At 40.7% G+C, this 15053-nt stretch overlaps 2 protein-coding genes across 2 annotated transcripts in view; both read right to left on the bottom strand.

Moving 5' to 3' along the window:
- Positions 1-4420: 4420 nt before the first annotated feature.
- Positions 4421-11567, bottom strand: GCSH (glycine cleavage system protein H). The gene is made up of 5 exons (XM_059825002.1): positions 11444-11567; positions 7644-7723; positions 6748-6811; positions 5141-5272; positions 4421-4550 (listed from the first exon to the last, which is right to left on the bottom strand). Exons 1-5 carry the CDS (start codon positions 11565-11567, stop codon positions 4453-4455), a joined length of 498 nt encoding a protein of 165 aa, XP_059680985.1. The 3' UTR covers positions 4421-4452.
- A 632-nt stretch (positions 11568-12199) lies between these two features.
- Positions 12200-15053, bottom strand: part of LOC104256549 (polycystin-1-like protein 2) — a 41977-nt gene continuing 39123 nt past the window's right edge. The window contains exons 41-43 of the mRNA XM_059825090.1: positions 14434-14535; positions 13143-13274; positions 12200-12310 (exon numbers count right to left, since the gene is read on the bottom strand). Coding sequence (XP_059681073.1) covers positions 12200-12310; positions 13143-13274; positions 14434-14535 — 345 coding nt within the window. The remainder of the gene's footprint in view (positions 12311-13142; positions 13275-14433; positions 14536-15053) is intronic.

The following is a 15053-nucleotide window of genomic DNA, read 5'->3' on the forward strand; positions in this document are numbered from 1 at the left end:
TTCCCTGGAAATGACTTGCCAAAGGATGTCCAGTTTTCCATCAGTCCAGTCACATTTCACCCCATTAAAGCACGTTTGGCTGTAGAAATGGCGCTGTGTTATGTAGGTGACTTTCGCAGTCTCTCTAGGACTGATGCAGCTTCATTAATGTAACAGCAGTTTCACCTGTGACTTTGGTGGAAGAATGTTTTTCCCAAAGCTCCCAGTTAGTCTCTGCTCTGTTATTGAAAGGCTCCTATTGACTTAATGGTTGGCATCATGTTTGGAACTTGGTAAAATTTTGGACTGTCCATGCACACCCCTTCCCCACCAGGCCAAATTTTAGGTGTGCTGGAAGAAGGGGGAAGAAGAGACTGGGGGAGAAGAAAGATCATAAGAGGATGAGTACAATAAAATTAGGTTTAAATTAATGCCTTTCTTACATACAGTGGTTTTTAAAAACATTTTCAATGAAGCAAGATGTGCTTAATATTTTTTCTGATCTTGACGGTGACCTAGGAAATTAAATGACACTGAAGCTGAGGTGTCACTGCAGTACCTTTTGGCGACTGAGCAGCTGAACTAGAAAATCAGGCTGACTGCACTGCCTTACCTTCCCCCGTTACTATCTTTAGCGTTTTGAGTGCCACCCTGTGGTGAAATTATACAATAATTTCTTTTTTAACTTGCAATTATTTAAATCAGTATCTGTCACCATTTGACAACCTGGAGTACTCCACCCCCTGGTGAACTCCTGTTATTAATTAATTATGCACTCTCCTTAGGTTTTCTTTCTCTTCTCCAAACTGCGCAGCACGCAGGTGGTCAATTTTCTTTGCATCTTGCTGTGTGATGTCTCCCAACATCATAACAGAAAAGCCTCACATGCTCAGTTGAGGAGCTGAGGATCATTCTGGATTGATTTATTGGTACAGGTCTGTTTATTCACACGACTAGGCTGACATGACGGTAGATGTTATGTCCTTTACGTGACAGTTTGGCGTATCAAAACTCTGTGATGGAAGCCATTACTACAGGAAGATTGCAAATTCCCAGTCTATCAGTATGAAGAAACAGGAAAGAGGATCCTTATCCCCAGGACATGAACTGTCTGGAGACACCAGTGAAGGGGGCATTAGAAACTGAGATCTGCTGCACTTATAACCTCATCATTAGAGCTGCTTAAGTAATTGTCTTACTGCTAATTTAATGACAGTGAAGTTGACATTGCCCTCGTTTTATGCTCATCAAAACATCACTAAGTGCTAATATTTATGTGTTTTTGTTCTTTTAGTTTTACACCATTGATTATTTTTCCCTCTGGTGAGAAGTAACAATTACATGATTTGTGTTTGCATACATGATGGGTCAAGATTCACAGGAAGAGGCAGCACTTCATTGGTTGAAAACCAGACAAAATTTTAGGTATGCAATCTTTTCAGGACTAATGTTGATAAAAATCTTCACAACTAAACATGGATTGAAAAAATAAATAGCTCCAAGCTTAGCTTACATTATTCAGTTAGATAATTTGAGAGATAAAGGGGTTGGTACTTGTGGAACAGAAAGGAAGTGTTGGCAAGAAGAAAGGTGATGATGTAATTAACCCCTAGGAGATACAGAGCCATAATTATTGGTTGTGGGAGAAGTATGGAAATCATAATTTGCCATAAAACCAGTCGTCTCTCTACTGAGTCCATAGTGTTTAGTACACAGTAATTATGAGTGTTAAGTTCTTAAGCTCAGGATCAAGACTTAAGAGGTCACAGGTAAAGTGGTTATTTTGTAAAAAATCATCATCTCCTTTATTCATTTTCTGTAGGAGCACACACCAGTGAACAAGTTTGATGTTTTCCCCTGCGATTTATACAAAAGCATTTAGAACTGTGTCATAGACCAAAGCTAATACCCAATCACTCCATCTTTTTATTTTGATGAAAAAGGCATTCATTACGGATTCACGCTGGCAAGTTTTGCATTCATGCTCTTGCAGAGTCTGGCTCCAGCCAGTGCATGGTGGTCTGCCTGAGGCTTCCTGCTGCTGCTGAACGTAGTGAAGTTACGGGAGCTCTGCCTGGGGAGCATACATCAAACAAGAATACATTCTTTTGGCAGCATAATTCAGGTAGTTCAGTGGGTTGTAGAAAGATATAAAAATATTTGCTCCAATCGATAGACATCCTTTAGCCTAAATAATGGCAGAACATCAGAGCTCTCGGCATAAACCACACAAGAAAAGCACCTCATTATTATTGTTCCCATTTTAAGAGGAATGGGGAGATTTAATGAATCGCTTTAAGGTCATATAAAACCCTAAAAGAACTAGGGATAGAGAGGTTCCTGGTCCTCCTCTTGAAGCAAAAGAACATCCATTCTTCAACTGTACACCATGAAAGAAAGGTTGAGTTCTGTTTCAGATGGTTTCTCTAGAAAGTTATTTATCCATACTCACGTGTAACCTTATGAACACTGCTAATACACAGATGAGGGCAAAGCTTGAGGAACAGATCAGATTTGCCAGTTTTTACTATTCCCCAGGTTCCTTAGGGGATTACAGAAATTACTATTCCATATTTCATTGATCAAAAGGAAAGAATACAAACATTTTAAGGGAAAAAATATATAAAAATGCATTACAATGCTCTGGACTAACCTTTAAAGGGAGATCCACAAGGGTGGATCCTATAGGAAGGGCCTATTACTCTCTAGTAAAGTTGGAAAAAACAGGGTGGATGAAACAGTATCATTCTCATGCATTCCTATCTCCATTTGCCTGCACTCATTCTAATTTGGAACAAACTTGCTCTTTCTCTTCAGAAAGTGCACAGGGAGGTCAACGATCCAACCTGATGCAGGGAGGCTGTAAGAGGCCAGGATTGAGCTCCCAGCTCTCTGGGCCCTGAATGTTGTCACAATAAATACTGCATGATACTGTGAATAATGGCTAAGTACTGACAGGTTTTAAAGCATTTACACTAGGTTTACTGGAGCCTTTTGTTTATCAGCCACTGCCAAGTTAGGACTGTTGTGGAACAGTCAAACCCACTCTTTCCTCTTAGTCACTCTGCAATTTAACTCCTGTGGGGAAGATAGTTTTATCTTAAATATACAGTGGAGTCTCTCTTGGCAGGGCTTTTATCTGTGACTTGTGTAGGAAAAATTAGCTCCTAGGATTTTAAAAAACCCACCAATTACTTTGACATCCCTTCAGATCGTAAAAGAAAACCCTCCATTTGTATACACGAGAAAGGTTTCTATATAACCTGCAGTGTATTTCTGCCCTTTGGAAGAGCTGTGCTTTTGAAAGGAACTTCCAAAGGAATATGAATTTTGCCTTTGTCATCTTATATGGATTAAACATTTCCCTGCTTCCTCTTAGATCAACTTACAGGTACTTAGTTTTCATTCCTGTTTTGTGTGCTTAGCTTCTGATCACTATTTTTAAATTGTGGAAAAGAGTTTTAGATCAAAACTCTGCCATACTAGTATGTTTTCCTGAAGTGCAGGTCTGTATAACTCAACCATACCCTTAGATGTCGCATCAACTTTGAGTGCACATTTGTGGATTCATTAAATATTAATTAAGTCTAATGCAGTCAGCTGCTTTAATTCCTGTGATGTCATTACAGCAGTGTGCCTACTTGATCTTAAGGACAGACACGGATACATTATATGCAAACTATTACTGATCACACAATTTTCACAAGTATTTACTCTTCTGAAATCACCCCAGTTGCGATGTAGAATTCCTTATTTAGTGTTGACTAGATGAAAAATACAGCCTAAACAATCCACTCTAGAACCTCGATAAACTATCATTGCATGAGTTTTGCGTACTAAGAAAGCGCATAAATCAGAAGACAAGGACCATACCTTCTGCCTCAAAGGCAGAACTATTTGATTTACATAGTAAAACGAAGAAGGAAAACAAAGGATTAGTAAATCCTCTAAAGAAGTAAAAAAAAAAAAAAAAAAAAAATCACACAGAGGTAGCTGATATGGCTTCTCCTTTTTTTGGTATCATCTTTGCAACTATAATTAGGAAAAATATTAGAAGGTTAGGTAGACACTGCTTTTCAATACCTTGGGAGCAACAGAAAAGTATTTCAGGAAAAGCTGTAGTCCAGGTTACGAGACCAGTCATGTGCCTACTACAGAATTACCATAGTAAGGCTGTTGTTACTAAATTTGATTGTCAAATGAATCTTCAGAAGTATATATTTTAGCAAATAAATTTTGTTTCCCAAAATATTACAGATAACTTCCTGAAGTTACATAAATCAGACAACAGAATAAAAATCCCTTGTAGGTATGCAGATGTTAAACATTTTTGTCACTGCAATTATTTATGGCCTTGTATATGTGATCATAAGTGGCATTTTTCAGGTTGCCAAAACTGGATATTCTGTACTTCACTGACTGATGACAAACTACACTGAAATATTTTATATGGCTTTATTTCATTATTCCAGCTCAGTCCTCAATGGATTTTATGTATTTCTCATAGGCATCTTCACTCATCAGTTCATCAAGTTCAGCAGGGTTTTCCACAGTCATCTTGATAAGCCAGCCTGTAGTTAGGAAATTAAAAAGAAAAACAGTTGCTAATATCCTACAAGATTCATTCATGTTACTGCCTTAGAAAAGCACTCCCAAGTAGGCATACAAGCCCTGTAACACTGGTAGAATCAACAGGATTTCTTGTGCAGGCAAAAGGATGTTTCAATGCTTTAAAAAAAAAAAAAAAAAAAAGAACAAACAACAACCTGTCATAAGAAATGGCCTTTTGAGTCAGACCAGTTGTCTAATTTAGTACTGTCTCTGACAGTGGCATTAAGGAGACACTATCTAGAAAGAGTAAAGGAGCCTGACCTCTCAGTATCATGAGCTGTTACAAGATCAAAAGAGAAAAGCGCGATCAAGGGAAATAGATTTAAATTCAACTACAGCCTATGTCTGAAAAGAACACATTGTAAAACAGCTGTCAGCAAAGACAAGACTACAATAATGCTTTCATGTTAAATTTTATTGGGCTTGAACTATATTCAATATATTCCATTTAAGCCTCCACACCATTAAACTGGAAAAACTAGGAATTGCAGAGCCATTTGTGATAGCAAGAATCCAGGCGGTATTCATTACTGAAAGACAAAAATCTTACCATCTTGATAACAAGATTTATTGACGAGCCCTGGATTATCTGCAAGGGCAGCATTAATCTCAGTCACTTCTCCTGAGAGAGGAGAGTAGAGTTCGCTAGCAGCTTTTACACTTTCCAAAGCTCCAAACTCATCTGAAACACAGCATATGATTGAATGCTTTTAAGAGGAAAATACAAAGCACTTTAGGTTTTTTTCAGTCAGACATTCTGGTGATGACCTAGCCATTGAAGAAGTGTCTTCATCTTGAGCAAGGAAAACTGTCAAAGAGATTGAAGTCACCAACTTTATGTCAATGATCAGCAGTATTAAGTTTGACATTTATGCATAGCACTAGCTAGCTGGCTACTACAGAAGGGACTGAAATTTCTTATGTTTGGCTAATCCTTTGGATAAAGCCCTACAGCATATAATATGACATCGGGTTAGAAGGATAGATAGATATAAAATAGACACAGCCACAATTTCAGGAATCCCAGTTTTTCTTCAGGAACACGATCAAGTGTTACATTTGCACTCACTGGAAAACACACATTAGTATTCAGATGCACCACACTGGAATCACCCAGCTGCTCTTCCCTTTTTCCTGTTTTGTAGGCAGTTACGGAAATGGTGCCTGGAGCAATGTTAGTCCAGAGTAACTCTAAGCCACAAGCAAGCAAGAGAGAGGCTGGAGGAGCACAGAGGTGTCTGAAGAGTAGATAGGCATCAGCACGAGGAATCAGAAAACAACGTGTTCTGGGAAAGCTTGGAATTAGGCTAAAGCCAGAACGGGTAGAAAAGAGAACTAAATAGACATGAAATTCCTTCAGATAATTAACCAACTTGTAGTTCTGTTTTAAAACCCTAAACAGAAAGACCTTTTGTCTAACATTCACCATTCAATGCGATGTAATAGGTTTGGCTGAAGCAGTTTGATACGGACCTATTCCACAAGAAGGATGGCAAAAGAAAGGCCTGCTACTTTACCTCAGAAAATCTACATTCTTGTTCTGCAGTGTCTGAAGCTAATGACAATCTTTTCTTCATCTACCAGCAAGACAGCTCTTAACGTAAATACGGAATAGGCTTTTCCTTTCCACTCTTCTTTAACATGGAAAATGACATAACTGAGTAAGAATGTAACAATTTGTACGTCGCTAATGAGCAAAAACCTGTGATTACAGCTGATACCCAAAAATTACTGAGTCTGTATATTCATAAAAAAATTAGAGCTTGATAGCAATTAGATGTTTCACATCGTGCAACTCATGAAATGCGTAACTGCAGAATTACAAATGAGCCAGCCTAAACACTAGCAAGTCCAAATCAAAGCATAAATATTTTAAAGAGTATAGTATTATTACAAAAATATATTTCAAATATTTTATTTTTAAATAAACATCTTCACAGTTTAATAAGCAGGTACTTTCTGCTACCATGCATGGTCTGACAGTGAGAATTTGAAATTAAAGCTGTCTCTTCTAGAGATACCTGAATTTATTTTGCATCCAGAAGAGTTATAATGGTGTTAATGAACATAAAAATTACTTCATAAAACTCATCTTTGCAAAGGGAGAGTGGGATGAGTGGCGTAATTACTTAATTAGAAATTAGAGCTGAAACTTACCATGTTTACTCAATTTTGTCCCAATTTCTGGAAGACTACAGTAAACAACATCTCCTAATGCTTCCTTAAAAGAAAAACAAAAGCATCAAAGCATACATTAAAGAAACTATACATAGGAGAGATCTGATAGAGTAACTCTAGAATCACTGTACATAAGTAATCTGTGTCTCTAAATTTAGTTCTCATTCTTTAAGGACTACATATTTTGCACTTTTTATTTTTAAACATCTAACTTGAAAAAACTGTCTTGCTACAAGTTTTGTATAAACTTGTACAGATTTCTTCAGGCAGAATGAGAAAGAACATCTGCTGATCTTAGCATCAGCTAGAGTAACAAGTGTTTTAAAGGACAAAGTTCCCAATGATTTGAGGGAATTATCTTTTTATCCTGAATTTGCCTGTGACTATTCCAAATGAAGTACTTGCATGAGAACAAAACAAACAATCCAAAGGAATTCTTATCCTAAAGTAAGAAATATATGCCATGTTGTACTTCGATTCACATTGTTCCTAAGCCAGAGGGATTGCACTGTATTCATGTTCAAGGGAAATTTGGCCTAAAAAGTGCACAGTATCCTCTTCACATAGCCATGAACTCCTCAGGCCTATAAGAAGTGAAGTAATAAAGGAGGTTTTAAATTCTGCTGAACCATTAAGTTTCTCACCAAGTTCAGCTCTCCATAGGCTCAATCTGAAGTGATTAAGAATTTATCAGAATGCTGAAGCAGCATTCACTTCACAAATAATGTGACAGATCCAAGTCCAGAAATCACGCTCATCATATAGCATATGCAATTAGAACAATAAAAAACAGTAACTGTCCAAAGAGCAAGGACAAGAGCAGGTACGTGTAAATAAATACTGCAGACTTGGGTAATGGGGGGAAGGATCAATACCTGTGCAAAATTGCTGATTCCTACTGTTCCAATGCCATTTTCAACTGATATCCATTCATGCTTGTCTGTGAATTTGCGGGCTAAAATGAAACAGACTTGATATTTCAGAAATAAGTGACATGTTGCTCACTTAAATAACAATAACGCATTTGCAGGTTTAAATTGTGGGGTTTTTTTACTGAGGTTAGCTTTGTTTGTTTTTCTTGGAAAATATTTTAAACAGCAAATACAATTTACAGAAGCATTTTGTTCTGCTCATGAAGTGCTTAGTGACATGGTAGAAGCTCACTAGAGGTTCTGCTGAGAGTATTACCAGCTCCTGTGCAATCATCTAGAGACTGATAAAGTACAGGAGCAAAAGGAGTAGTTCTACTTCAAACAAAAGTATAAATCCAAAGTGTGTATGTGGACTTTACTCATAGTTATGCGTTTCTATGATAGCTTAGTGCCTTTTCAAGCATATTTAGTGTTTGTTTCTGACAACCACTTTATTATTCCTGGGAAGGCCAGTGTTAACGACCTGTTAGAAACAGTGCCAGCATTAGAGCATCTCATTCGAAGTACTTAAATAGAGCCATCAGCTGAAGTAAAAAAGCTGGAACCTAGCTAGTTTAAGTGGCTGATCCACCCCCCCACCCCGACATTTCCTATAGAGTCTATTTCTCCCTGCTTAATGTTGTCACAGATCTGTGTAAAATTAAGGCAAACTAATACGACGACTCATACAGTTACTTAAGAGAATTTGCTCTGAGTTAATACTGCTACTGTGAGAACAACTTAGTAGCTATTCTCTATAGTTTGAAAATAAGCATATTTAAGACCCTTTCTTTTCGCAGCAATTTTACAATTCTACATATATTTTAGACCTGTAAGATTCAGGGCAGCTTGCATTAGCTGTTATTAGAAGCAATTCTTTTTAGAGAGACATATGGAAAAAAACTCGAAAGAAGTAATTGAAACAAGCAACATTTTTCTTGCTAACATTTTACCTGGAACTTTTCTTACTCTAAGCATTTTCAGCCTGCTTTGTCTGTTTTCTCAATTCCAGAGTTTTCCCATAGATACTTTCTTCCCCCTTTTTAAAAAAATTAATTTATTTTTAACTTTCACTTGTAGCACCTATTCAATCAGGCAAGGGATGTTGCAGAAGCTGGAGAAGGTAACTTCTTAAACAGAGCTCCCCCTCTGTGATTACTGCCAGAGTAGTGCAGCCGGACCCTCCTTCTGAGTCTAAAACTGTCCTCTCAAGCCCTTCCTCTACACTGGTCTCCTTATACCCACTAGAGAAACTACACTTCTGCAAAGCCTTCTGTATTTTCTGAACTTTTACATGAAGGAAAACAGAAGTTCTCGCTGCAGATCTGCTAAAAGTCTTTCCACTGTAAGCCTGTCATACTTTAAGCTGATCCTCTTATTTACATCTGAACACGTGTAAGAGAAGCAAGTCTCAGATAAAATCGTTTATCTTTGAAGATGGCCTAAGTTTTATAGACCTCAGTAGAGCAATACATGTTTTTGCAAAAACAATACACAAAAAATTTTGAGTAAAATGCAAATATGAGGTATTTTCCCATGAATTATCACTCAAAAAACCCACAGAATTTCAGCTAGCATTATTTATACCTAGAAAAATCTCTCAGGACATGTTCTAATGAACAGAAGAAATCAAATGTCTTAAATCATTTTAGGTCAAGACATTAAACCCATAGGAATTTCATTGGAAATGAGTAATGAACCATAAGAACAGAGAATGACACAGAATCTCAAACTCAAGCTGAACATTTGTGACATTACACAGGTCACAAAGAATCTAACCAATATCTTTTTATGAGGGATAAAAACATTGTATAAGATTGGTTTATAAAGCAAGGTCAAAAAAAAAGAAAAAAGAAGAGCAAAAAACTTCCATGATCAGTCTGGAACACAGCAGTAAAATGGCCTCAACAGTTAGAAAAGCACATCAGCTTCTTGTAGGACAAAAAAAAAAAAAGTTAAAAATGAAAAATTCTAACCATGTAACAAAACCCACTGCAAATAAGTAAAGGTCAAATTAAAAAGAGTTAATAAGTAATCTCAAAATTTGAACTTTGAGCTTATGTGATCAGCCCATTAAATAAATCAAATTAAACGAATATGAAATGTCAAAGCATACCAAATCTCTTCTGTGAGCATTCTTTTTCAGCAGAGAGCTAAATTTACTCTAGCTTCATTCATTTCAACATGACTTTGGTTTCAGCTTAACTAGCACATTCTGAATTCAGACCTTCATTTAGTTTAGCCTGCCTCTATTCAATATTTCATAAATATATACCTGAAGAGTGAAGGAAAACGCACACCTCCATAAAGAGGCATACAAAATCTTTCCTTTCTGCCTACAACAAAAGCATAGTCTATGTTATTCCTTCAAGTTATATCTATAGTAAAACAATGGGTATATTAAACAATTAGAATAGTGAAAAAAGCTTAGATCTTGACTCAATATGCAAGTAATTACTAATAACTGTTATTTCTTCCACTTGCAGCAGAAGGCAGTTAATTTAACCTATCTGGAAGGAAATTTATGACCTCTTCTTAGTGGCAGTCGTTACTTTTATAGCATATTCTCCTCCTCTCATACCTTTTCAACGTTTCTGTTTGCTAGAGTACCACAGATTCTGTTTTTCAGACTTCTATGGCTAACTTTCATTCAAAGAGAGCTTTGCCAGCAGGAGACACTTTCAGAATTAACTACATTAAGTGCAAAATCACCCCAAGCATCGATGTGTAACCCCACCTCCTGCCTTACCACTTCTGTAGCTGTACTGCACGGGAGCTGGGGAGACAGAGCCAAACTTCTTTAGCCTAAACAGGCCCAAGGCCCTGAAAATCTGGCTCAGGTTTCCTGGCAGCCCACGCCAATCTAACTGCTGCGGCTGCTGCAGGCCTGCCTCCTCCATCCCCCCATTTTTGCCCCTTTCTTGTACTGCTGCTGATGCTCCTTGGTGCTATCAATGAGCTGTTTCAGCACGACGATCCCAGGAAAAGCTATCCACTTTTTTTTGTCAAGTTCGTGTCCTGCACGAAGCCTGCAGCTGGGGCCAGAAAGGGCAAGGCCACTTTCCCAAAAACCTGCAGCATGGAGAGGAGGTTAAAAGTTTCTGCCTATTAATGGAGATGAAGCAGCTCCTCACGGGAGGAGGAGTCGGGAGAGTGTCCGCACCAGGAGAAGGGCCAGGTGAAACCCGCACTGCCAAACACAAAGAGGCATCAGTTGCCCCCTGCAGCTATAAGCCCCAGCGAGGCTTCAGCCATCTTGCGAGGCTCTTCCCCGACTCCCACACGGGCACCCCTGCACCAGCGGGCGGAGAGGACCCCTCCCAGACCAGCGCAGCTCCGGGGAAGCTGCAGCACCCCCCTCCACCCGCCGTGCCCTTCCCAGCCGCACGGGCAGCTAAAGCCCATCGCACGCCGCGCTACGAAGTACTTCTGCACAGCGGGGTCTGGCAGGCGGAGATGTAAACCTCGGGGCGGCCCCGCGCACAGAGCAGGGCGGTCGCTTCAGCCCTGCCCGGCCGCGGCAGGCGGACAGGCGGGTGCAGCCAGCAGCGCGGCCGGCACCGCTCCTCCGCGGGCTGCGCCGGGCGGCGAGGGCCGCCCCTGCCCGCCGCACCTGAAGGCCGGCCCGGCTGCAGCAGCCCTCCCTCCCTCCCTCCCTCCGCGGAGCCCTGGCAGAGGGGGAGCGACGACCCCTCGCAGAACTGGGCCGCTCTCCCGCCGGCCACCGTGCGCCTCCCTCCCGCCGCCGCCCGGCCGCCACTCACCGGACAGCACCAGCGAGCTGGTGGCCAACCTCCGGGCCGCGGGCACCCGCAGCGGCGGCGGCGAGAAGCGCGGGCAGCGCGGCGCCAGGACCGGCCCGACCCGCCGCAGCGCTCGCCACGCCATCTTTGCCGGGGGCGGCGGGGAGGGGGCGGTGCCGCGCGGGGCGCCCGCCTCGCGGGGGCGTCGCCAGGGGCGGCCGTTACCGACGGCCGTTGCGGCGCGCGGGAGGGGGTGGCTGCCGCCGGGTCCCCTCAGCGGGCGGAGCGGTTTGTGCCGGGGTCAGCGGTCCCTGGAGAGCCGCCGGGGAGCGAAGCTGCTCCGTGCCGCGCCGGCGGGCCGCTGTGCCGCCGTGCCTGGGGCGGGAGCAGGGGCCGGGGCAGGGCAGAGCAGGGCAGGCCCGGCGGGGCCGGGGGAAGGAAGGCAGCCCAAGGGGGCCGCCATCTTTTCGCGGCCCTAGCTTGGCGGAGGGAGAGTGGCTTTAGCCAAACGGTGCAACAAACGCTCAGTGTTTATTAAATACAGATGCTAAGTCTACAGGAAGTACACGTGGGACGTTTTATCTCGGGTTTAGCATTATTTCTTCGCTAATGCTCCATAATAACATCAGTCAGCGGCAGTTTATTGTTTGAACGCCACCGCGTTTTAGGCAGAAGCCACGATAACCTAAGTCTACTCACTGCAGCTGGTGGTTAAAAAGTAAATCTTTCACCCACAAAGTGACTCTTCATTGTGGTTATCATTTAATCATTGACAGCTTATTTGAGTTGATCGTTAGTGAGGGGTTTCTCCTCCTTCTTGCATTTAATCCCGAAGAAACTGAAAAGTTTCATTAGCATTAGATCAGCAATCTCTTCTTCTTCTGAAGCCTAAAATAGCAACGACAAGTAAGTTACTCAGATGGGCAGGCCAGAAGCGGATACAGTCCCTGCTGAGGGCAGAGAAAGTCACAGGAGAAAATCTCGAGGTGAAATAAGCCAATTTTCACTGGAAGTAGAGCATGAGTAACTGACAAAGCAAAACATCATGCCAGTATTTTTATCAAGAGAAGAGTCCCAGATGAGCATGGGTGAGCATGGACATTGCAGAAGAAGTTTTGGCTCTGTCAAAGCCCATGGAAATCTTGCCACAGGAGCCTGGAGTTCAGTTGCCAACTCCCATACAACTAGTGGTATATACAATAAGCCACCCACCATTTCGAGATGAAGTCAATGAGGAAAACTAGATCTATCTTGCTTTCTATTGACTATATCCTTTGTTTTCATCTCCCTTGACTTTATTTAAAACATGGAGGAATTTTGGACAGTACTGGGGTACTAAGCTGGATTTCACACGATGCTATCAATAGCTTGAATGGGTCAGGCACTCACAGTGACATTTTTAAAAGGAGCTGTAAAGGACTTTAGTAGCAGCTTTGGCACTGATTTCAGTGGAGCTGGGGCACAAGTCTCAGACTTTTCTGCTGGATTTACTATGTGAACAGAAGGCTACAAATCAGGTCTTGCATTAAATCTGAACAGGGACTCATCTGAACAGGAATGGACAGCATAAATCTGGAAAATCTGAAGTGTGCTTTATGAGTAAATGCTGACTACTTGGACTGAGTTTACTAGAGTTTCATCCAGTGGTAGAATACCTAAATCATGAGTAAGCACCGCACAATAAATGTTAAAAACAGCAAGAGAGCTTAGATGAACACACCTGGTAGTGCTTCTGCTCCTCACTAAAAGCAACCAGAATCACCGAAATGAACAGATTCAGTACCACAAATGTCATGAAAATTATGCAGGAACCAATTAAGAACGAGCCTAAAATTGGATTGTAGTCCAAGACCTGTAGTATTAATAAGGTAAGACATAATATTTTGTTTGTAAAAAAAAAAAAAAAACAACAAAAAACCAAACCAAAACAACATACATACAAGCAGTTAAGACACAATAAGGAGTTTGTCTCTGAAAATCCCTGTGGCTAATAAATTATGCTATATATGTTATATACACAAATTTTCTGCTTTAGTCACTTTCCTATGTTGATATGATATAGTACAAAGATGATAGAATATTTCATATATATGATATATGAATACAGGTGATCTTTGGGATTTTGTAAGTGTTTGCATTTGGTTGTAAGGGTATGAGTTTCATATGAAAGTTGACAAGCCTGGAGATCTGTTTATCTACAGAACAGCTGAAGCTCCATCATGACTCAGCTTTCAAAGTGTAGATGAAATCTCTGTATGCTTTTGTTTAGTAGTGTCTTTACAAAGAAGCCCAGTCAGACTGTCATGGACACGTATCAACTAAGGGTCGTGTAAAAATCCAAACCCCTCATTTTCATGTAAGCTATAACATAGGAATATGTTTTCATGAGTGGGATGTAGAGGTGAAAAGCTTTATGCCCAGTTACTGATCTTCAAAGCTACCCATACCCTGTTGGATCCATGGTCTAAAAACATCCACCAGGGAGGACTTCACTCTCAGAGGTGTCTGAGAGCTAGCTTAATCCACAGAGTCATTCAAAGGATATTGTAATATTTTAAATAACTTAATGAAAAAGTCAAGAATAATAAAACCAAATGTAATGTAAAGTTCCCTTGTAGAAGGCCTTGCCTTTCTTGAGAAGCTGATGGATGTGCATTCAGAACAAATGCAGGGCATCGCTCACATTTCTGTGTGTAGCTTTCTAAGGAAATTACTCAAAACTTTCAGTAGTCAATAAGTAACACAACTAGTTAAAATGTGAGCACCTTTCTCAATGAAATGTTCATTGTAAGTCTACTGATGGTCAAAATGGGATGTGAGATATATTTCACTCGGTGTCTTTTTCTTGTCTAAATGAGAAAAGGTGGCTGCTTTAGGAGCCTGTGGAGCTTGCAAAATTAGATTAATGTTTAGCACTAATTGAAAGTCTTTCTATTTCCTGGCTCAAAGCATATTTGATAGCTGAGCTGCTAATTACACAGTGATAAACTTCTCAAAATCAGAGGTGGTACCTCCTCATAGTTGAAGATTCCCAGCTGAAGACTGACCATGGTCTCTGCTGAATCAAAGAGAGTTTTGTAGGAGTAGAGCTTCCAGCCAAATATCAAGTTTGTCTGCAGAGGAAAGAAGGCATATCTTGTGTCGTGATCAGAGTACTTGCTGCAAAATCAGCTAATGACTGCTATATTCAGAGAAAGCTCTCCTAGCTTGTCATCAGAGCCATGAAGCTTTTCGTGTGTTTTGGGGTTTTTCTGTTTACAATCAGGGGAAACACCAGACAAGGTCTCAGAAGAAGACTAACCTAGAGCTGAGAGCTGGATTCACACTTTCTGAGTGTGTTTAGCTGTAAGACCCTTTATCATGGATATGAGAATGCCTTATATCTGCTCAGCTCGCCACTAGGTATGTAAAAAAATCTGTAAATACATGACAAAATCATGAAAGTAATTCAGCCCACCTCCAAGTAGTGGATTTATCCCTACGTAATTGACCAAATTAATCATAGTCACAGACACTTGCCTTTCAGTGCACAGATGCTTCCAAATAGGCAACCTCCTTGTTTGCCCTCAGTAACCAAGGTGTATTCCTCATTTATATCTTGTGGGCTTACTGTGTCTGATTTAAATGGGGG

The sequence above is a fragment of the Gavia stellata genome, chromosome 15, assembly GCF_030936135.1.
Source record: "Gavia stellata isolate bGavSte3 chromosome 15, bGavSte3.hap2, whole genome shotgun sequence".
NCBI classification, from domain to species: domain Eukaryota; kingdom Metazoa; phylum Chordata; class Aves; order Gaviiformes; family Gaviidae; genus Gavia; species Gavia stellata.

What these genes read in the sequence shown, in the direction of transcription:
- GCSH (XM_059825002.1), bottom strand. Translation starts at nt 11,567, where the DNA reads ATGGCGTGGCGAGCGCTGCGGCGGGTCGGGCCGGTCCTGGCGCCGCGC. An exon ending in CAGCTCGCTGGTGCTGTCCG is followed by an intron (nt 7,724 to 11,443) that starts GTGAGTGGCGGC and finishes GTTTCATTTTAG; the next exon opens with CCCGCAAATTCACAGACAAG. An exon ending in GACAAAATTGAGTAAACATG is followed by an intron (nt 5,273 to 6,747) that starts GTAAGTTTCAGC and finishes GCTGTGTTTCAG; the next exon opens with ATGAGTTTGGAGCTTTGGAA.